The following is a 22,773-nucleotide window of genomic DNA, read 5'->3' as shown; positions in this document are numbered from 1 at the left end:
GGCAATAACTTAACAGTGCAATAGCAAAATATTTTCTAGAATTTCTTAAAATATGTAAAACTTTTCAGTACTGCCAGTTTGAAGAACTTCAGTTTGCCTAGCAATATCAATTTCATTATCAGTTCTGTGTACAAAATTAGGACAACTCCGATTTGAGTGGTTCGAGACTGATGCATTGTAGACTAGCTGTAAAACACATTGCATATTTTCATTGTTGTCTCCAACATTATTGACATGTACGACTGCATATGTGTATGCAGTCTGATCAGCACAAAAAATTCAGTAGATTGCATATTGGGAGTTGTTTTACAATGAGGAAGACAACTCTCATTAAAACTATTGCTTCACGTAAATCTGTCCCCTAACACGGGTAATGCAGCTAGTTGAAAAATATACTGGCGTCAGCTTGTAACGAATTTTGTGTTTTTTTCAAATGGTCTATAATATTGCCATCGATTTTAAAGCTACAGCAAACAGAAATTCATTTTGTTCGGTAAAGTTGTTGTCTCATCATTAGAGACACAGGTGTCCTTTAGCGGGGATATTGCCGAAGCCGAGACCGGGCCGTAGTCTACACACACAAAAAAACAACATGTTGTTTTTTTGTGTGTGTAGACTACGGCCCGGTCTCGGCTTCGGCAATATCCCCGCTAAAGGACACCTGTGATTAGAGATCACATAAAAGTAATTTTTCGGAAACAAACTACGGTGTTGGTCGAACGACTTTCCTATACAGGGGTCGTCTATAATAAGTTTTACCTTGACATCGTAGCGAGCCAAACAATCACATATGTTATTTGGACATTAATTAAAAGCGTTTCGAACCTACAAAACACCGTAAAACTTTTAGTGAAAGTTTTATTTTCGGAAACCAAAGGTAGAGAAACTGGCCCTCGATAAATTAAAAACTAGTGTGTCATTCATTTTTCACAATATTAATAAACCTACATTTTTATTACCATGCAGTACACACAATTGCTTTTGCACTTCGTTTTCCACCTCTTTGAAAGTGTTCGTCCTCAATGTGTTTTTATATAGGCCAATAAGCCTATCACGTTATTGGCAATAATTTTCTATATAATATGGTAACAATATTGACCGAAAATGCGACGGGTTTTTTGTCCGCTTTTGGGAAGATACATGTGTCAACTGAGAACAACATTACATTAGTCGCTGCAAATGCTTCTTAAATAGCATTACGAAGTTATGATTGATCAATAACCCTATATCCTATCAAAATATTGGTGATATGAATATTACACGTATTCATGATCATCTAATCACATACAACATTTTGCACGATAGTCAGCATGGATTTAGAAGTGGAAGATCTTGTGATTCCCAGCTTGTTTCTACAATTAACGATCTTGCTTCTAATCTGGATAATAGAATTATTACAGATGTAATCATATTAGATTTTTCTAAGGCATTTGATACCGTGAATCATCGTAAACTTTTACTCAAACTCATCTATTACGGTATAAATGAAAAACTTATTTTTTGGATAGAGGATTTTTTATCAAACCGAAAGCAATTTATTTCCGTGGAAGATGCCAACTCTCCATTTTGTCCAATTAACTCAGGAGTGCCCCAAGGGTCAGTTATGGGACCCCTTCTTTTTTTATTGTACGTTAATGACTTGCCAGACCTTATGGTGTCAGAATGCCGACTGTTTGCTGACGATACTCTTTTATTTAATTCCCGTGTCAACAAGGCGGTATTGCAACAAGACCTTAGTGTACTCCAAAAGTATTCTAATGAGTGGCAATTGACTTTTAATGTTTCGAAATGTGCTGTTCTTTCAGTTGGAGAGTCGAATTCAAAAGCAAGTTATTTTTTATGTGACCAACGTTTAGACAATGTTGATTCACATCCATATCTTGGCATTGAGTTGCAAAATAACCTGAAATGGGAAATTCACTATGTGAAAATAATAAGCAAAGCTAATAGAACATTACATATGCTAAGGAGAGTTTTAAAGCATGCTGACACAAAAACTCGGCAGATTGCTTATTTTTCTTTGGTGAGGCCACTTTTAGAGTCCGGTTGCACGGTATGGGACCCGTTTATGAAAAAAGATATCAAAAGATTTGAGAAAATACAGAACACCGCTTTAAGGTTCATTTTTAAACTAAAGGGGCAAGTCAGTTTTACAGAAATAAGAGCAAATACAGGGATCGAGAGTTTAGCTAAACGGAGAAAAGATATTAGGTGTGCATTTTATTTAAAAGCAGTGGAAGGGAACTTTACGGTCCATGATTTTAAAAATACTATCAAGCAACACAACACTCGACAGAAAGCAGGTCTGTTTGTGCCAACAATCCGGACAAATGCGTTTTTTAATTCTTTTTGGCCGAGAACAACTCGAGACCTGAGAGGTTTTTAGTAAAGAATTTTTGTAATAAAAGAGTTCCCACACCTTTCCTTCTTTCTAGAAGGGTGTAGTGGGAAAATTTTAGATTAGATTAGTATTCTGTACAGTATAATTTTATTTTGTATCAAAATGAAATGAAGTTTAGATAAGCATATTTTGGTCAATATTTTATATTATAGCCATACCTGCCAACTCTCACGCATTGGGCGTGAGACTCACGCAATCACCCCAAAGGAAAAATGAAAATGCGTGAGATTTTTGCCCCAATTTTCACAATTTTATATATACTATCATTAATACATCACTTGCCCCAAAACCAAATCTCACGCATTGCCCCACTCTTGGGTTGGCAGGTCTGATTATAGCCTAGTCAAATGTTGTTCACTGTATGTTAGCTGCTGCCCAAACATTAATCACCTATACTATGTGAGTTTTAAATGTACCAGTGATATTACTGTTTGCGACATAAATCTGCAAATGTGGTTTACCAATTTTGTTTTATTGCAGCTAAAACATACTACGTAAGCACTGTTTTTATATATTGTTTATATATCCTCATACACAAATTACCCACAAGGAAAACTGTGTTTAGATGTAAGAAGGTTGTATAAGCTGATGCAAAGTAAGGAGTGAGTGCTTAAGGTAATCATTGTTGTTTTTGGTGTCAATTATATAATAACTCTGTTTACAGGAATTAACAAATGTGACACATTTTATGTTTGCACAGATGGGCATTCGGGGTAACATGCTCGCTCGAGTAAGCCTTAAATTTCAACTCACAAATGAATTGAATCGATTTTTAAGTATCTTTCACTAACTATTGAATTGACTGGGCTCGTCCTACCCGTAAGAATTGAATAGGTTTTTTTACTGTCGCCTTATGTAAATTGACTCGTTTTTCTATTTTCAATGAGAAAAACGACTGAAGTCAAAATGCAGCAATGGTTCCTTATATTATTACTACATTAAGAAGATATTAAGTGTGGTAAAATTAATATGTCAGTGTAGTCCAACGTTACCAGCCGAGCATATTTCCACAAGACTTTGAAGTCATTTTGTTTATTGCATTAGTCGATAATATATATGACATAATAATATAGTATAATTTTATGGTTTGCTTTTGCGCTAGCCATAAGCTTATGTATGCCGTTTTTATTGTGATACAATTAAATATATTTAACCATTACATATATTTAATTTCTAGTCATCCAGAAAAGTATGTATATTTTTATGCTCATATTGTCATATTTGATTTTATTGTCATGTTTAATTTATTAATACCTGCCTTAACCTTTTCATTATGGAAAGCTTTTATGCTGCTCACTTTTATGCTGCTTTTATGCTGCTTTTATGCTGCTATGAAATCATTTTCCCAAGACAATAAACCATTTATTTTTTGTTACTCAAAAATTTAGTAGAAAATCACAGTTTTTTTTCTTCATGTTTAGGATGAGTGAAAACAGAAATTGTGAAAAGTAAAATTCTTCAATGATGGACCTAAGATACTTCTGATGACGATATCTTTATATTAAAGAACGTGTGTCAGTATTGTGGTCAAATGGCATGTGTCAGTATTGCATAAACCGTTGTTCTTCATCTGCAGTCAGTTTCACTAGACCGCAAAACATTGAACATTCCTTCTGTTTTTCAAATGCATTTATTAGTGTACAACATCTTTTGTGTGGAGATAAGTTAGTGATTGTCATTTATTGTTATTTTGATATATTGTTATATGCCATTTTTAATAAGAATTGAAAGAGAATAGATTTTGTCTATTTGGGTAATTGAATTGAATCAAACTGTTTCATTTCGGTTAGGATGGCCAAAGAGTTGAGAATTGAATTTTGGTGTTTAGCGCTTACACATTTAATTGAATTGATTCTTACACGACCTATGATGGATTAAAAATGATAGAGATATATAGAGAGTTGATAAATTTGATGAACTATTGATGAGATATGAGTAGAGTCAGTAATAAAACCTTAAAAACATCTCTGGTATTTTGACCAACACCGATGTCATGTTTGGCTAATCTTTCTGCAGTGGTCGTACTATTTCTTTGCTTCCTGTTAGGTCCAAAAGCTGTTTTTTTCTACTCATCTTTCAAACTTTACGACTTTCAAACAATTCAAATGATAGTAAAGCCATTGTGCACCTTGCGTTAGTTGATGTTGCTATCATAATCTTTTATTCAGAGCCTGTGCAAAGATGGGGCTGAATAAGAGCTTGCCACAGTAGAAAAAGTTATTCTATGATTTTACATTTATAAAGCTAATTGTAGTTCCAAAAAGTTAACTCTGACCAATCGCTATCAATGATCTTCAAAATCAATCTATTTATCGAGATTGTTTTTTGTAGTGATGTATTTTTTTATATTTGCTGTCATCTGGCTGGATATAAGTTAAATTATAGATTTAGCAAGTGGAATTCTTTCATGAATAATCAAGTCCCCCTACAGTCACTGTGTTGTATTAATTAAGGTTTTTACCCAAGTTAGTTCCTTTTTTAGATAAACTGATTTGTCCATTTAATGTCTGTCATGGAAGCTCTGGTAGTAAGAGTGGACCCAGAAACAGATGGTTTGAGGGACAGTCTATATTCAAATGGTTAGTAGAGAATATTACCAAGTCATGTATATGGTAAACATTGTGCCAATGACCTGTCTGTATGGTTATTCCTTTACCAGCTGGTGCCCTCCATTGGTACCTTGATGGAGTTGTAAGTCTTTTTCAGCAGGTGTGCTTACTGAGTTGCCGTCAGTCATCCCAAACTTGCTCAACAAGCCATCAGCGCAGCGTTCCTGGGACATAGTGTATTTATCTCCACTTCTTTTGAAATTGATATCCAGAAACCAGCTTAGCTCTCCTCGGTTGTCCATGTTGAACTTACGTTGCAGTATGGTTTTTGTATCAGCTATCTTACTTTTGTCTTCACTGCACATTAGGATATCATCAATCCAAACGAGTATAATGATCATGGCAGAGCTGTCGTAGGCATGTCCTTTCGTGTATAAACAAGGATCTCAGTATCAGATTGAAAGCCCTTTTTCTAGAGGTAGCTTGTCAGTGTGTGGTACCAGTTACGGCCAATTTGCTTGAGGCCGTATATTGATTTATTTAGGAGGCAAGAAAGTGTACAAGTGTTGCTGTCTTTTCAATACCCTTCAGGTTGTTGCAAGAATATTTCCTTGTCTATAGGAACGTTGAGGTAGGCTTCCTTGACATTTAGTTGGTGTATCGTCATGCGCTCATTTGCTGCTTTCTGTAACAACATTCTGATCGAAGTGAATCTGGTAGTAGTACTGTATGTCTTGTCATTGTTGACTCCTCGTATCTGTGAGTATCCCTTTGCAACGTATCTAGCCTTGCTCTGTATTTCACCTGGATTTTTACCTTGTTTAAGGGTGTACACCCATCTCCCCTTGGTCTCTGCCCTGTCTTTTGGTAGTGGCTGAACTACTATAAAACTGTTTATTCGAGATCAAGTATTCGAGTTACGGAGTCTTCTTATTTCTCTGTCCATGGCTTGCGTTCAGTGGTCAGCATCTTCCGAGCTCATCGCCTCTTCGTATGTATGTGATGTGTTTGTCACAAGGGAATAAGTGCAATCACTGTCGCTCATATAGTATTCCTTTAGATAGTTTGGAGGCTGGCGCTCGCGGTTGGCCTTTGGGTGACATGTGCATGTTCTTGGGGTATGACATTCATTCCGTCATTGCCATGATTTATTGCAGGTTCTTGTGGCGTGACAGTCGATGCGCCACTTCTGTTATTTGGTGCGGGTTCTTGCGGTATGATGTTCGTTACATCATTTTCTCAATTTAGTGCTGGTTCTTGTGGGGTGACGTTCTTTGCGTCACTTCTGCTATTTGGTGCGGGTTTTCATGGTACGACGTCCATCGCGTTATTTCTGCAAATTCATACGGGCACATGTAACATCACATTACGTGATGTAATTATCTTCCGATTGGTGGCAAGTACATAGTAACCTTTGGATTTTATATTGACACCAAGGTACATGCCGCTCTGTCCACGGTTAGCAAGCTTGAGCTTGTTACCTTCTAAATATTATGTACACGGAGTGCCATAGCTGTAGATTTTTCATATGTCAGGCTTGGTACCGGTAAACATCTCATAAGCTGTTTTTTCCAGTGTGCCTCTTGTAGCTTTGATTTCTCAGGTATTGCGAATAGTTCACAGCAAGGCCCAAAAAATTTGGGATGATTTGCGTCTCTGAGTAGACTTCAGGCTGTGTCCATCAGGCTCCGCCGCGATCTTTCTGATTTCCCATTCTGATAGGATTAGTAGGGTGCCGTGGTTGTGTTTTATTCCGTTTTTGCGTCGAATACATTGGAATGGTTGGCCAAGGTATTCCATCCCGTTGGGGGTGTGCAGTTTCTTCACAAATCTTATCTGTGCAGTATCTGCAATAATTTGCATCATCACAGTAGTCGCATCACGGTTTTGTCGAATGTAGTATGCGAACAACATACTAGTGTACTCTTCGATAAAGTTTACGATGAAGTTGTGTCCTTCTCTAGCAGTTGGTGTGATTGGTCGCATATATCTGAAGGAACTCATTGTAGTGGCTGCGTGGCTAGTTCAACTTGCTGGTCTTGTCTATGCGGCTGCTGTGATGTTCCTCTTGTTGCGTATAATGCAGTTTGTTTCCTGTTTAGGTTCATATATTGCCATACCAGTTGTCACATTCTCGAGCCCAAGTTCGTCTGCATCGTTCATATGCCCAAGAGCTTTGTGCCACTCTGACAATGACCTGGCGAGGTTTGCTGAGTCTTTGATCTTCTCTGTGTTGAGGATGAACAGTCTTCCCTTTGCCGTGATTGGGAAGTTGGTATTGTTTGACAGTAATGTGTTTCTATCTTTTGAGAAAGTATACTGCCCATTTTTGGGTGGCGGTGTGAACTGAAAAATGGCTGGTTAAGATGGTCAGTATTAACAGACCATCTTCCAGGTGAAACACACGTTCTTTGTTGCAATCATCAAGAATGGTGAACAGTGCTGTGCCTTGCGCTATCACTAGCTTGTTTGACTGGCGTCCATGGGCCAATTCTATGAAATGCTTTTCATGCTTGAATTTGTCATCATAACTAATCAAGCGATCTTTGTCATTGATAAGGTGGCTTGTTGCACCTTAGTCAATCATTAATTGTCATGGATCCTTGCTGTTATTCTGTGTGACAATGTTGTACTGGGCAGAAGATGTGGCCATGAATGCGTATGTGCTGCTTGTAGTTGTATTTTGCGGTACATCTTCTTCAAGCATACTGACTCGAGGTGGCCCTTCACTTTGCAGTAGTCGCAGTAGAGTTTGTGTTTTGACGTACGCTCCCTAGCTGTGTGATTGGTTTTTCTGCAGGCAAGACAGTGTTGACCACGTTTTGATTGTGGTCTCAAGTGGTTCTGTCCCCTAGATGCCATTGCAGTTGATTGCGAGTACCGGACCGATTTAGTATGGTTGAAATTTGTTAGAGCTGCTTTGAATTCAGTCATTGTTTGAATTTTACCTAGCTGAGTGTTGACTACTTTAAAAGGCTGATATAATGTTGGTAAACCTTTCATAATCGTTGCTATTATTAGGTTGTTACTTATGGTTTCTCCAGATGTTCTGAGTCCAGCGACATAATTTATATATTTAAGTATAGATACCTATCTATCACTTGGGATTTGTTTGTTGTTTTAGGTGATGTGACTGCCAGGATGTTTTCAGATTAAAATTGGCAAAACATTTTTGCTATTAAAAAGCTCAGAAAAAAATATCTTTTCTTTTGAGCATTTTAACCAAGATCAATTTTGCCGTTTTAACTTTTGAAGTTTACCCTCAGGTTTTCATGCTTTCCCTTTGCTTTTGATAGGAAGTCTAGTAAAATTTGATCTTTTGCAAATCTTTAGAAAAGTCATTAACCCTTTCAACCCTAATTATTTTCTAGTTGATCACCTGCCAGGCCTAATCAATTTTTCACACTCGTTATTTAATCAAGTGAGTTGGATTAGATTGGGCATAAGTTATGTTGTATTGCAGATAATCTAAAATAGTTTTTTGCAACTTGTTGGTAACATTTTTAGCTACAATTTGATACTAATATAGGCCTATTAAGTTAACTTATATGATATGTTATTGATGAGGTTCAAATCGATATATGTTTTGGAAATCGCAAAGTCTAAGTTTGGTTGCTACTACCAGTCTACTTCTTGGTTGATAACACTTTAATAACATAATAGAATGACAGAAAAATATGTTAGGAGCAAGTTGCAAAAAAGAAATTGGAGTTCTAACCAGTAGAACTTAAGTTATCAGCCTATATGCAACATCATAGCATAAAAGAGCGTCCGATCCATAGTTCGATTTATTGGTTTATTATGTATTTATATCATAAATACACTCTATAAAGACAACATTTACATTCTAATTACTCCAAACAAACATTATTGCAATTATGATAACAATTGCAATAATTGCAAAACCACTTGATAACAAAACTGATTTCATCTGAAAAACGCTTGAAAATGAGTAAAAAGAATGTGTATCAAAATTGGTAGAAAGAGGAAGTTTATCAAAAAATGTATAAAATAAATGTTCATAAACTATAACTATCAGTTGCTGGTAATCACTGACATGTGTTGACGCTTGGGCATACCCTCATTGCCAATAGTAAAAGAATCATCACTAACATTTCCAACCTCACCTACAATAAACAGCATGACGATAATAAAAAATATTATATAAAAACGGCATAATTTTCTGGCTTCCAAATTTTTGCACAACATCTAAAAGTAAATGCATTTACTATGTCTTTTGTATCTACCAAAAACTATAAAAAGTTTTATGATTAAGAAAATTTTTTTTTGAAATAAAAAATATATTAATTAAATAATTCTGCTGTAGTATATTTGGAACTTACCTTGTGCTGCTAATAATTTATCAGTCTGTTGTTGTGAATCGTTTTCACTGCTGAGTATTTTTTTCATCTGAACGTATAATTACGTTAGATTGACTCAGAAATCTAGCAACGACTTTCGGTAAATGTATTCAAAATGCCTATCTCCTGAGTTGAAGAAGTTGAAGATTGGCCTGGTAAAATGTTTTTATCCAACCACAATTCTGGTATCAAAATTAACAACATACTTTTATCGTTCGAACTAAAGCTTAAAAAAACGATCTACATAAAAGTAGTACCAATAGAGTTACTCAGAAAGTGACCCGAAATAGTTTGTCTCAGGCCAAAGCGAACACAACTTCTCCCGAAATAGTAGGGATCAGGACTGGAAGGGTTAACGAAAATATTTTGCTGATGGTGATAGTAATGGCGCCCAAGAACTACTAAAAGTTTGTTTACCTCTCTGGTTTCGAATAAAGTGGTACATTAAAGTGATAGCAACCGTCCCGGTAACCGTTTCTCAAAAACTGTTCGAGTTAATGATAAGTTCGAGTTATCTAAAGCAATTTATCATTGCGTGAGAACGGACCAAACAAATTTGTTCAAGTTAACCATGTGTTCGAGCTATGCGAAGGCGAGTTATCCAAGTTTGACTGTATTTGACTAATTTACTCCACGTGGTGTGGTTCTTTGTGGAGTTTCAAGGTCGTAATAGTTTAATCACATCTGTGTTTATACTGAGAAAAATGTTCTGTGCAGGACAAATAAATGGAGAAAAATGTTTTAATAGGTTTTAATGTAAATGTGAAATAATTAGCAATTACAAGCTTATATAAGTCTGTTATGCTACAATTACAAAAAATGATTTGGTAATGATACAATTAATACGAACTGAGAAAACAAAATAGAAATCCTGAGTACGTTGAATTAATAATAACAGTCACATAGTCGGTTACTAAGGTTGAAAAGGTTACTGCTCCCCCAGAAGCTATCCATCAAAACTTTGAATACGGCGATACTGGTACCTCTCGATACTGGTACAAAGGTGAGAATGAAATATTTTACTGTCTTCGTCTGACCAAACGAAGAGATAATGTCAAGGCTCTTCCTATGAAAATAAAGAATTGGTCTTGACCGCGATATGGCAATTGAACCTTGCAAAAAACTGAAATAACGAAAAAGCATCTTGTTTCATGGAGTTATTAGAATTATTACTATTACTAATTATTATCATTAGAATTTATTACATCTATTATGTTATCATTATCATTCTCCCTAGATATATTCTCATCTTTATTGTAGGATTTACAGAAGTGAAAACAGAACCAGAATCTGATGGTGAGGCTGATAATCTCTACCCATCTGGTTAGTTAAAGATTTAGAACTAAAAGATAGTAGAACTATTAAGAAGGGCGCATTTCATGAGAAAAACATGCTTATTTCACCAGTCTATAGCTATGTCTAATTGCCAAAGGGTTTTAATATATTTCCCTTTTAATATTTTGTAAAAATATTTAATAACAAGGATAATTATTTGATTTCATAAAATTATCATAAAAATAATTATTCGAATTTATTTGTCCGAAGGTTTTTGTAATAAACGTAGACCGTTTGAGGCGGTAGACCGATGTACATGTACGAAATTGTGGTACAGTTTATCAGCATATGTTTTTTTCTCAATTATCGAAGGTTTCATTAAAGTATTTAAAACGTTAGCCAAAATTCTTTACATCTTGCAGTTTGCAGAAAACTTCCAGAAGTGTGAACGCTCATACTTGCTTTCTGCTAGACCGCTATCAAAACCTTTCTACATTCAACCCAACCAACTTTCAAACTGATGTCACAAACTGAGCATTGGATTTAATCACTATGTTTCCATGGTGCGCAGCACTGCGAAGCAGCCCCCTCTGAAGTCGAGGGATTGTACGTTTCCATGCTGCGTAGTGGTTTTCAGCAAATTAGCCAGAGAAGAGAAATTGTATAAATCGAATCGCCTGATGGAGAAATAGAATCGATCACGGATACCGAACGTCATAGACGGTCTTTTTATGATTCTGTATACTTTTATTTACAATACACATTCACAAGGTTTTACAAACCTTAACACACTTTTTACAAAGTAATATATTTTTAATAAGTATTTTTAAGTAATATATTATTTATACTTTAATTTAGGACTTGCCACCTATTTTTCGAAAAGTTTTGGCATCGATAACAAAGTCCAGGAAAGTATTCACCTCATCATCCTCGTGAATGCAAACCATAATTAAATTTAGGTGAAAGAAGACCGGAAGAATAGAAAAAAACAAGATTAGCAGGACAACCTTTGTACTAGTTTATGGTTCTCGAAGAATCTGTCTCCACGGCATGAGAGCTATGCGCAGCCACTGCGAAGTCGCTGTTTCCTTGCTGCGAATTTGCACTGGCTTCGCACTGATCAGTGCGCAGTGATTTCAGTGCGAAGAAGCCGTTTCCATGATTCGGAGATAGCGCAACTCCGAAGCACTGCGCATCATGGAAACATAGTGAATGAGAAACATCTCATTACATACAATGCTCAAATACAACTATGTCATACATGCCAACAAGTCCCCCTGTCAAATTCCTAGATAACTAGAATTCCTTTTGTGAAGTCGTACTTCCTCAAATTTATTTTATATCATCTCGAACAACTCTCATTTACACTATACTCTGTCAATTCCTGCTGACAACTACTTTTTAAAAAACCAGCACTACCCTTTCTTTTTTTCCATTATCACTTATTCGATTTTCAGGTCGTGGGCTGTATGACGGGAATTTCTAGTTATTATCATCTGGATAATTGAAAGTCAGTGAAAGTTGGTTCTGAAAAAGCGGGTGTCGAGTGTATTAAGTTACAAGATGTGAAAGAATTCTGAAGTTATTTGGTTTGAGGATTTTATTTGCTAAACACAGATTCAAAAGAGCTAAGAAAGCGTGCATCATTTTCCGAAAGTTAGGACCTTGGACTGCAAGAGGCACTCTGTGTTTTTAGGCCCTTGATTTCCATAAGATTTCTATAGCATCTAAAGGAGTTTTTTAGGATTTTTGTATAAAAAGATTATTCAATGTATTTATGTCGTCTAAAATGTAAATACTGAACCTAATCTAGAAACAAAGTGTCATTTGGTGAACACACACAATGATGAAGGTCAATATGGTGTTAGTTTAATTGTTGTTATAGCAGGTAAAATCTTTGCCTTCATTGTGTTGTATAGAGATATGTCCTCGATATGTATTGTAGTAAGAAACTGTCTTCTCTTCTACTCACTTTTATACTGTGTAATACTACATCATCCCCTGGCTTTATTCACTCATTTTGACTGCCCTGACAAGCGGCAATTGTCATAATAGCAATTGTCATAACCTCAGGCGTCCATGTTGCTTGAGCCCCTCAATGTCCAAAATACAACACCCTTTTTATCGGGCAACACCAGAACTATCAGTTCACTTATGTTCAATTATGTCTGAAGGTTTTTTATAGTAGCCTGGCGACTTACGTACAAAAAGCATGTTATTACCATTCTCTTTAGATAAACTTTCATATTTATTGTAGGAATTACAGAAGTGAAAACAGAACCAGGATCTGATGGTGCTGATAATCCCTATCCCACTGGTTGGTTTAAGATGTATCAAATAATAGTGATAGCGGCTGTTGAATAGCTCTGATATCTCCCAGTTAATTTAATATAATAATTATTATTGTCTGGACAATTGAAAATCTTCGGAAGTGAAGTCTGAAGAAGCCGGGGTCGACTGTACTAAGTTTCAAGGTTAAGCGTAAGCGCAATGAAAAATTGCTGAAGTTGAAGAGTTTGAACATTATATTGACTGAACACAAATTCATGAGCGCTAAAAAGTACAAGCCATTGTTTTTTAGAAAATTGTGACGTTTGACTGCAGGAAAAGCACACAGATTTTGCAGCAACGCAATTTTTCGCAAGTTTGTTAAGGTTTTTGTATAAGATCATTCTATATATTTATGTGTATCCAAGTTGTTTATATTGCAGACATTGTACTTGATCTAGAAGGAAAAAGCTGCTCAGTCAACATACACAGTGATGAAGGTAAAATAGTATTAGTATAGTTGTATAAGAGATGTGTAATATCGGCTCAGGTTTTTTATCTTCTGAAAATATTTTCTTTTAGTTTTCTATTTTCTGAGTGTGGTGTACACTGGTATACTATCATCAGCTAGGGAAGCAACATATTCTACTCATCTGGGCCTCAATTTAGCTTCAGTTGCCGATTGTTGGGCTGTACTCCAACATTGGTCTTTGGGTGATATGGGGTGTCGGCGACTTCTCCACATGCTAAAGTTGACACAGCGCTGTCATCAGTTGGCTTCCAAGTTGTGCTGTTGGGGTCGTGTGGGTCTGTTACAGCAAGCCCAGTTAGCAAAAGACTCGCTCTTTTAGGGTGGTGGCTATGGCTGATGCCAAGGCTTCTGAGACAACCATCGTATCATGCCATTGAGTAAAGTGATCGGTTAATACCAGCATCTATTTGTTACTCTTTGGCGTTAGTGGTGGTGCCTCCACGATCTACCGCTGCCTTTTGTCAGTGACATCCAGTGTACAGCCTCTGCTTTCTTTTAGGTGTGTTTGTTCCCTATGTTTCGCAGCTGGGCAGACTTCACAGCTTTTGACCAGTCTCCTCACAGTTGCTGTCAGTTTTGGCCAGCACCAGACCAGACAGAGGTGATCGGTCATCTTGCCTACCCCGGGCTTGGTCAAAATGGGCATTTGCTAACTGATTGTCTCTCTGCCAGATGATGAGCAAACTGCAAGCCATCTTGGCTGGTCAGTGGGTAAGGCTTGGCTTCTCACATTCCGCCTGCGGCTGTCCTTAAAAATTGCCTGATTGGGCCTAAATTTTGGAGTTCCTGACGACATAGCTCAAATTTCTGTTCGGTCTGCTTGTCTCTCTCGAGTGTGTTGCAAGCTGCTCTGGCCTCGAGCTAATCTCCCTGGCTACCTAAAATATTGACCCATCTGATAAATGGTCTCACACTCGGTCCTACTGACCCTTGACACAGCTGTTGGGATGTTCTAGAGTCTACATGACAAGTGCTGGTCATCTATGGCGGGTTTACTTTGGATGGGTCTACCATCCCTCAGCACGATGAATTTACACTGTTGGCAGTTTTTACAGATTTGCCGCGTCAGCCCACTGGTGTTCCCGTACGGTAACCCAGCTGGTGCTTCAGCGTATATTTGAACTCTTTCTGAATTTCCAACCATTGTGCTACATTAGACGTTTCTTACCTCGTGCCAAGCCAGTGTAATAAGGAGTGGTTGATTTGGAGCAGGATTTGTTGACCATATAGATAAAGTAGTACCTGCTTCACCACCCTGATCACAGTCAGAAACTCCTCCGCATGACAGTAGTTCCTCTTTGCAGTTGCTAAAGTGTTCCGAAAGTAAGGAATCACCTTTTTTGTTCTGTTCCTGACTTGGGACATTACTGTCTCTACCCACATAGGTTCTTATCTACATCTAAAATATGCACCTGACTTGGATCGCAGTTTTCATAACAGGTGCAGAAGAGATAAGTTTCTTCAGGTCATCAAGTGCGGCTTGTCCTTCTTTCCTGTACCCTTTTGTCTTTATTCTCACCGCTTTAGCAAGGGTCATGCAGTGGTAACAACGCTTGTAATGTACTGGCGGTAGTATTTTACTGTGTCAGGCTAGCCTTGCAGTTTCTTGAGCCTTTTTGGTTGGCAACCATTTTTGGGCTGCTACTCATGGTCAGTAGCCACCACTTTTTCATTTATCATACGGCCCGGTAGGGCATGTGAGACTGGAAAAGTTTGCATTTGGCCGGTTTAATCTTGAGTTCTGCTTCGTTCAGCCAATTGAACACCCGCCCCTCTACTCGGTGCAGAATGTCTATCTAGGGAAGGTGGTCGGCTTTCTGCTCTTTGACCACATTTAGCTGGCAGTAGTCATTACAGAATCACTGTTTTTTTGCCAGATTATTGCCACAGGAAAGCTCCAGACATCTCTGGCAGGTTCGATGAGTAAGATCCTGTTTGTTGCGAAGATCTCATACATGACATTCATCCATAGGCTGAGTCATTTCTTTTACTGGAATGAGATATTCCACTCGAAGATCTGGCCCAATTACTCCTCCCATGGTGAATGTTGTCTGGGAATGTGTCTACAGCCTAACCAATTGTTTAGCATGTCCTAGCTACTTACAGTTCTTCACGGCTAGGAACAGGTTTTCTAGGTGGTTTGGTGCCCCTACCTCCAGTGCTTGCGTCCCCGTAGTATCGCCGTGTCCTTCACTATCTCTCTTTTATTTAGCAACCGCTACTTTTGTCTATCTGTACATGGCAGCAGGCATCCCTCGACAGAAATCATGGGCTACTGTTACTCTGTAGCATTATTGGTGAGCCGTTAGGAATGGCAACCCTAAGATTGCATTTTTTCTGGCACGGCTCATCATATCAGTAACTGACGACTCCGTAAAACGGCAGCTGTGTCTGATCAGCCATTAGGCCATGGTGTTGTCTTTGTGCAGATCTGGTGTGTTTTGATGAAGACTGTTAAGAACTTGCTTTTTTGCAGGTTTGTGGTGTCTCTGCTGTGTATCAGCAACTGGATAGATTGCCATTATAGTTTCCTTGGAGTGAAATAGCTAGTTGAATGATGCTTATCCAGAGACTACCCTGATCATCCTGGTACCACCTTTAGCCCAAGCAGCAATGGGGTTTATCTTGGACACTTTTAAACTTATTGGCGCATGGCAAGCTCCTATTGTTTCCATCTGTTTGTATGTGAGACAGCTAAGGTCAGTCCTGCTGTTTTCAAAGCAGGCTACCGGTTGGTGGTGGGCTTGGTCTCTTCTAGCTGTTGTTTGAGTCCACTCCTGGCAACCTTGCTTAGTCTGGCTTGTCTTGGCTTCAACTGCTTTTTGTCTTGAGCTGGGGTAAGCTCTAGAGGTTGACACTCCAGCTTTTTCAGTTATATAGTAGCTCTAGGTGGCTATGACAGAAGATTTTCACACCATCTTTTCATCTTGGGTGACTCCATGTCACCCTCAACCCTCCTGCCACGCCTCGTTTTGCATTGAAACACTGTTTTCAGTCTCTTGACGTGTTAAAGGTTGACTTGCAACAAATTTCACACTACAGTTCTTTGGTATAAAAAGATTCACCATATCTTACTCTGCTGGGTGGTAGGTGCAATATATGTGGACATTTGATTACAAACTCTTAAAAGCTCAAAAACTAACAGTTAATCGCCGCCATCACAAAACTGCCGTAGATTAAATCTCTTTCCAAATTGGCTCATATGAGACATACTTGAACAAGATTGTTTCTGTTTACACTTTCATGCAACCTCATTCTTCGAAATGTTTTCGCAAATGGACTTCACGCATTCAATAAAACCATCTTTGTTGTGTTGAAATATTATTGTCCTTTTTGTCAAGCTTTTCATAGCTTATTTCTAGTGTAATGTAATTATAGCTTACTGGTTTATGTGGCTCGTTTTTGGTTTTCTAGCTTGGCTTGCCAGCTGTTGATAATACTTGTTATAGTGTGATTAAAAGGTTGGTCACTCCTATTGCAGCTGTTATATTGAACTGGTATGAAAAATATACTGTCTCAACGTTTGCTATGGTAATTTGTGTTTCAGGTATATAACATAAACAAACAACATATTGTTCTTACGCATCTATTTCATCATCATTGTAATGCTGTCACTTTCAGCACTGATATCATATAACCTATCGTGAGAGTTCATTTAATTTTTATTCTTAGCTCGAAGGAGTGCATATCATCCTCTAATAAACATGATGAGCCTGTTGGTCACCTGTGATAGTGGAAAAATGCTGCAGACATTCGCGCTATTTGGCGGGAAGTATGGGTCACGTGATCAGGTTACGACTAGAAGATTAGACCAAGCCGAAACAAAACTGTTAAGTAGCGAGCATCTATATTTGATACGTGCTCTTCTGTAAAACCTGAAGTGTTTGTCATAAACTTGTGCTACGAGAAGTTTTATATTGAGCCTTTTATTGGCCTTTTAATTCACGTGAGAACATTACGTGTCAAAACAATAACCAATTGGATTGACTACGTCAGAAAAATGAACTGATTGCAATCCAAGGCTGTTTTGTGATGGCGGCAATTAACTGTTCGTCTTTGAGCTTTTAAGGGCTTGCAATCACAATCCCACATATTTTGCACCTACAACACTGCAGAGTAAGACGTGGTGAATTTATTGTTTTACACTCTATTGTAAAACAAAAGATTCCCCACTCTCATAGTTTTCTTGTAGTCTTCAAAAGAGCATTTCCATATTGTATGATGAGTAAGCGGTTTTTGTATTGTAGGTGAATATTGTGGGCCAAAATTGTCTCAAAGATACCAAAAGGTTCCACCGGCAGGATCATTTTGTAAGAGCATTGTAAAGACAAATAGAAAAGTTCTTACCAAAAAAAAACTGTTTCAATGTAAGATATGTAATAAGAGGTTTACTTATCCCAGTCATCTAACAGTTCACATGAGGACTCATACCGGAGAGAAGCCATTTCAATGTAAGATATGTAATAGGAGGTTTACTTGTTCCAGTCAACTAACAATTCACATGAGGACTCATACTGGAGAGAAGCCATTTCAATGTAAGATATGTAATAGAAGGTTTACTGGTCCTGGTCAACTAACAATTCACATGAGAATTCATACTGGAGAGAAGCCATTTCAATGTAAGATATGTCATAGGAGGTTTACTTGTTCCAGTCAACTAACAATGCACATGAGGACTCATACTGGAGAGAAGCCATTTCAATGTAAGATATGTATGAAGAGGTTTACTTGTTCCAGTCATCTAACAGTTCACATGAGGATTCATACTGGAGAGAAGCCATTTCAATGTAAGATGTGTAATAGGAGGTTTACTTGTTCCAGTCAACTAACAATTCACATGAGGACTCATACTGGAGAGACGCCATTTCAATGTAAGATATGTAATAGGAGGTTTACTTGTTCCGGTCATCTAACAACTCACATGAGGATTCATACTGGAGAGAAGCCATTTCAATGTAAGATATGCAATAGGAGGTTTGCTTGTTCCAGTCAACTACCAAATCACATGAGGACTCACACTGGAGAGAAGCCATTCCAATGTGAGATTTGCAGTAGCAGCTTTGCTCAGCGCAGCAGTCTAACAGTTCACATAAGAACTCACACTGGAGAGAAGCCACTTCATTGTAAGGTGTGCAACAAGAACTTTAGTCATCTCAGTAGTCTTGTCAGCCACATGATGATTCATTCTGGAGAGAAACCATTTCAATGTGAGATTTGCAGTCGCAATTTTACTCGCCGCAGTGATCTAACAAGTCACATGAGAACTCACACTGGAGAGAAGCCGTTCCAATGTGAGCTGTGCAGTAGTAGATTTGCTCAGCGCAGTAATCTAACAGTTCACATGAGGACTCACACTGGAGAGAAACCATTTCAATGTGAGGTATGCTGCAGGAGCTTTAGTCAGCGCTGTACTCTTGTAAACCACATGAGGACTCATACTGGAAAGAAGCCATCCTAATACCATAAGAGTTGCAAGAGTATGCACTCAACATTGTCAATTGAAAAATTACAGGAGAACTTCCACCCGAGAAGTACCATTCCAATGTAAGATGTACAGCTGTAAGTTTTCTCATCACAGGGATATAAGACTACCTGAAAACTGACACTGAAGAAAACTAATATCAGTGTAAGATGAGCAGTAATAGGTTCACTCAGCGCAGTCAACTAACAAGCTATATAAAGATTCATTCTTGAGAGAAGCCATTCCATTCCACACTTTGCTGTAGTAGCTTCACTCATCGCGTCATACTTTGGAGGACCGTTTCGTTGTAAAACATGTGATTGTGCAAACGTATACACTTATTTAGCTTTGTAGTCTATATAACTGTATGATCACATATGTTGCATATTAAATATGATTATATAAACTATTTGGAAAAATATATCATCAGGTTTGATAAGAACAAGTTGTTGTCCAATAGGTGAAAAGCTTTGGTTTGGTGTAGTTGAACCAATATGAACATGACTACTGACTAGCTAAAAGTTGCTTAGGCTGATCTTCTTGACAAAACATTCTGACATCTGATACGCTATTTCAGTTTTCAAATATTCTCTGCAAAGCTACCATCTTTATAATGCATAAACATTTTTGTTACCTACAGCGTATGCATGAAACAGCTCGGTGCATGAAATTGATATACCAATTTCCACGAAATACTGACCAAAAACAGCTGCGATGCTTATTAATTATATTTAAAATGAGTGTTTGTTAAACTACGTTATCAAAAGTATGTTGGTTTAAAATTCTTACCAATAAAAGCATAGCATACATTTATAGGTTTTCAAATCTTTTCAGAATAGCTAATTTTCATGGCCAACTCACTCCACAAGATGCAGTATTTGAGGAATCTGCTTTGGTATTGCAATTATTATTACAATTCATCTTCCATAAACTTATTATTGGGTGTACTTAATACCAGTAATAGCCAACGACTGTCACCTGCTAAATATTAGCTATAATATTGTCAGGCCTGCGACTAGCAGACTGTAGTAACAGGTTATGACTCATACTTATTGATAAACTAGTTTTATATGACAGTATCAAAATACTAAACTTTTCATATTAGTAGCAGAAACTATTTTTTGTCGTAGCAGGACCATTGATCTGATAGTATTAACAGATATCAACCTCTAGAGTTGTCTTAATCAACATATTAGTAACTATGGCCATCTTAAGAAAGTTTAAAATTCATCAACCTATTCATCTATTCTCAAAGGCTATTAAGTTTGATAATAGGTAGAAGTAATAAATGGTGTTGGAACAACATAATCTTATGAGCAATCTAGCGGTGACAACCAACTTTCACCGAAGTTGAACATCAAGAAGGCTCAAGTGCAGTAGTCTGTAGCTCAGATAGATGCTTAGATTGCTCATGTCTCATCCCATTGATATTGTGCACATAATTTTATGTGGAAGTGTTTCACTGGGTTTCCATGCTTTAAATGCATTTGCAGTTGACCTCTGCTGATGGATTCGCACCTTCTAATAGACAATGTAAGAAAAATGAATAAAAAATTATATTCCAGGATGTTGTAACCATAATAAAATTGTAATAAAAAATATATATAATTTGTTTTTATAATAAAATAAAAAGTGAACAAAAATTTCGAGATCGTGTATAAGCAATCCATCGTTGAGGATATTAGTTAGTGAATTGAAAAGAGGATTATAGAAAAGAGATGGTGGATGTTGAAGACGGCAATTTTTGAAACAGCATATAAGCTGATAGGAAATCGATATGTAAACATCAAAATTGGTTTCATGAAAATGATAGTGAACTTAGCACCCTGATTATTGAATAAAACAAGGCTACAACCCAGGATGGAACTACAGTGTGAACTACAATGGAACTACCAGGAGAATTCCTCCTTGGTTAAGAACCACTGACTTGACTAACTGTTAAATGTGCCTGCGGCTGTAGTTGAGTACAAATCCTTGCTGCAGGCAAAGAGAGAAAGAACCACTCCCAAAAAAGAATGCATTTAGCAAAACTATGAAAATATAATACTTTGGAAGGGAAAAATTGGTTTCTTTCCAAATATATCTTTGTATATGTGAGCTCTAGCACCTGGAGATCACTTTTCTAGGTAACAAACATCCTGTACTTCAGCAGACTCCATGACAAATCATTACTGCTGAGCTGGCTGTCAGTGCCTTTCTTGTGGCTTTTTATGGATATCCACTTGCCAGAAGGGTACGTGTTGATTTTTCCTCATCTATTGCCATTGTGAAACTAGCAGTTCTTGTTGTGGTTCTAATTTTATTGTCTAATGAAAAACTTTAGCCTTGGTTACATACACATTCAGTTTATTATCTTGATATTTAACACTAAGATGTTTCACTAGAAAGACTTGGTAAGCGACTTGTGGTTGGACTTGTAATACTTGTGGGGAGAGAAATTGGAATTATGTTAAATTAGTAATTCGAAAAGTAATTTAAAATCATATTAATAATTAAATCAATTATTTTTTTGGTATATAACCCTGCATTAACAGTTGAAGTAACTAACTGTTTCCTGTTTAAATTCAAATGAATATTGCTTCACCAAACTAGTTTGAGACTTAATCGTGCTAATCAAGTTACCAACAACTTTGGTATAATGCAAGTTGAAAATCAATAAAAGATTTGTCTAACAAATAACATCATCGATAATCTATATACATATTTCTCTAAGTTGGTCATTGATATTGGTAAATCGATTCTGTATTGCAGAAGATTTAAAATCGAACCTTCTAGTTTATCAGTCAGCCGCTGCACCAACTCGGCAACATGAACTTTATCACTTGGCTAGACGATATATGTCACTACATGGGAACAAATACGCCGAAGGCTTTGCATGTTACGCAGGGTGATTGCCTAACGTCACCGAGAGGGTAGATCTTATTAGTACGCTTACCCAAATAATGCATTGGCAGTATTCCAGGCTAATAGCAAGTGGCAGGCAACTCTCATTGTTTATAAGCTAATTTTTAATACCCTGGCAATGTCGGTTAGCATAGCTAGCTAAATCATAAAATCGAATTTTTAATAAATTCATCAAATCAGTTTTCAATATAATTGATAATAAATTGATTAATAATAAACTTATAGTTATAATAAATTAGCTTGAAAACATTTGCATTAAAAATTAGTTTGAGAAATTAATGTTTCCTGTAAATAAATTGTGTTAAGTTGCCAAATTAATTAAAATGAGTACTTACACTAGTAATTAAAATGAGTACTTACACTAGTAATTAAAATGAGTACTTACACTAGTAATTAAAATGAGTACTTACACTAGTAATTAACATGAGTACTTACGCTAGTAATTAAAATGAGTACTTACACTAGTAATTAAAATGAGTACTTACACTACTAATTAAAATTGCAAAACATAGTTGCAGCCTGATTAAATAAACATTAAACTTTGAATATTGTTTTGTAAAGTATTCAAAGCATTTCTTGCACCACGTAATGTGGCCTATAGTTGTTATCTTTTGTCAAAATGCAGTTATATACAGTAACTACATTTATATTATATGTTAATATAACTGCATTTATATTATCGATAAAGATATATATATCTTTATCGATATATATATACATATATCGATAAAGATAACTGTAATGTGAATTTTGTTGCAAGTCAACCTTTTAAGTGTTTTGTTAGAAACTTTGATTCCAATGCGATAGAAGTATTTAGTAACTATATTAGGCTAATGGTAGTTCCTTTTTGACACGGTTTTGATACTTCAATAGCAGCAGTGGAGTTTGTTGAAGAGTTACTGAGATGGTTTAGTATCCCGTGAAATTGAAACATTAAATCATCATGACTAGCCAACCAAAATAATGTACAAAACAGACATAACATCCCGATTCAAAACTAGCCTTGATATTAAGTATCTCAA

The 22,773-nt window shown here is 36.9% G+C and overlaps 1 protein-coding gene across 1 annotated transcript; it reads left to right on the top strand.

Annotated features, from left to right (window-relative positions):
* The first annotated feature begins 817 nt into the window (after window positions 1–817).
* LOC137386780 (zinc finger protein ZFP2-like) lies at window positions 818–19,177 on the top strand. The gene is made up of 6 exons (XM_068072924.1): window positions 818–877; window positions 4,884–4,980; window positions 10,572–10,634; window positions 12,844–12,903; window positions 13,298–13,354; window positions 17,634–19,177. The coding sequence occupies exons 2-6, from the start codon at window positions 4,905–4,907 to the stop codon at window positions 18,842–18,844; spliced, it is 1,467 nt and encodes a 488-aa protein (XP_067929025.1). The 5' UTR covers window positions 818–877; window positions 4,884–4,904; the 3' UTR covers window positions 18,845–19,177.
* The last annotated feature ends 3,596 nt before the right edge of the window (window positions 19,178–22,773 follow it).

The sequence above is a fragment of the Watersipora subatra genome, chromosome 2, assembly GCF_963576615.1.
Source record: "Watersipora subatra chromosome 2, tzWatSuba1.1, whole genome shotgun sequence".
NCBI lineage: Eukaryota > Metazoa > Bryozoa > Gymnolaemata > Cheilostomatida > Watersiporidae > Watersipora > Watersipora subatra.
The sequence above is the reverse complement of the archived record's forward strand: the minus strand, read 5'-3'. Positions and strand labels throughout refer to the sequence as shown.

What these genes read in the sequence shown, in the direction of transcription:
- LOC137386780 (XM_068072924.1), top strand. Translation starts at nt 4,905, where the DNA reads ATGTCTGTCATGGAAGCTCTGGTAGTAAGAGTGGACCCAGAAACAGAT. An exon ending in TGATAATCCCTATCCCACTG is followed by an intron (nt 12,904 to 13,297) that starts GTTGGTTTAAGA and finishes TTTATATTGCAG; the next exon opens with ACATTGTACTTGATCTAGAA. An exon ending in CAACATACACAGTGATGAAG is followed by an intron (nt 13,355 to 17,633) that starts GTAAAATAGTAT and finishes TTTGTATTGTAG; the next exon opens with GTGAATATTGTGGGCCAAAA.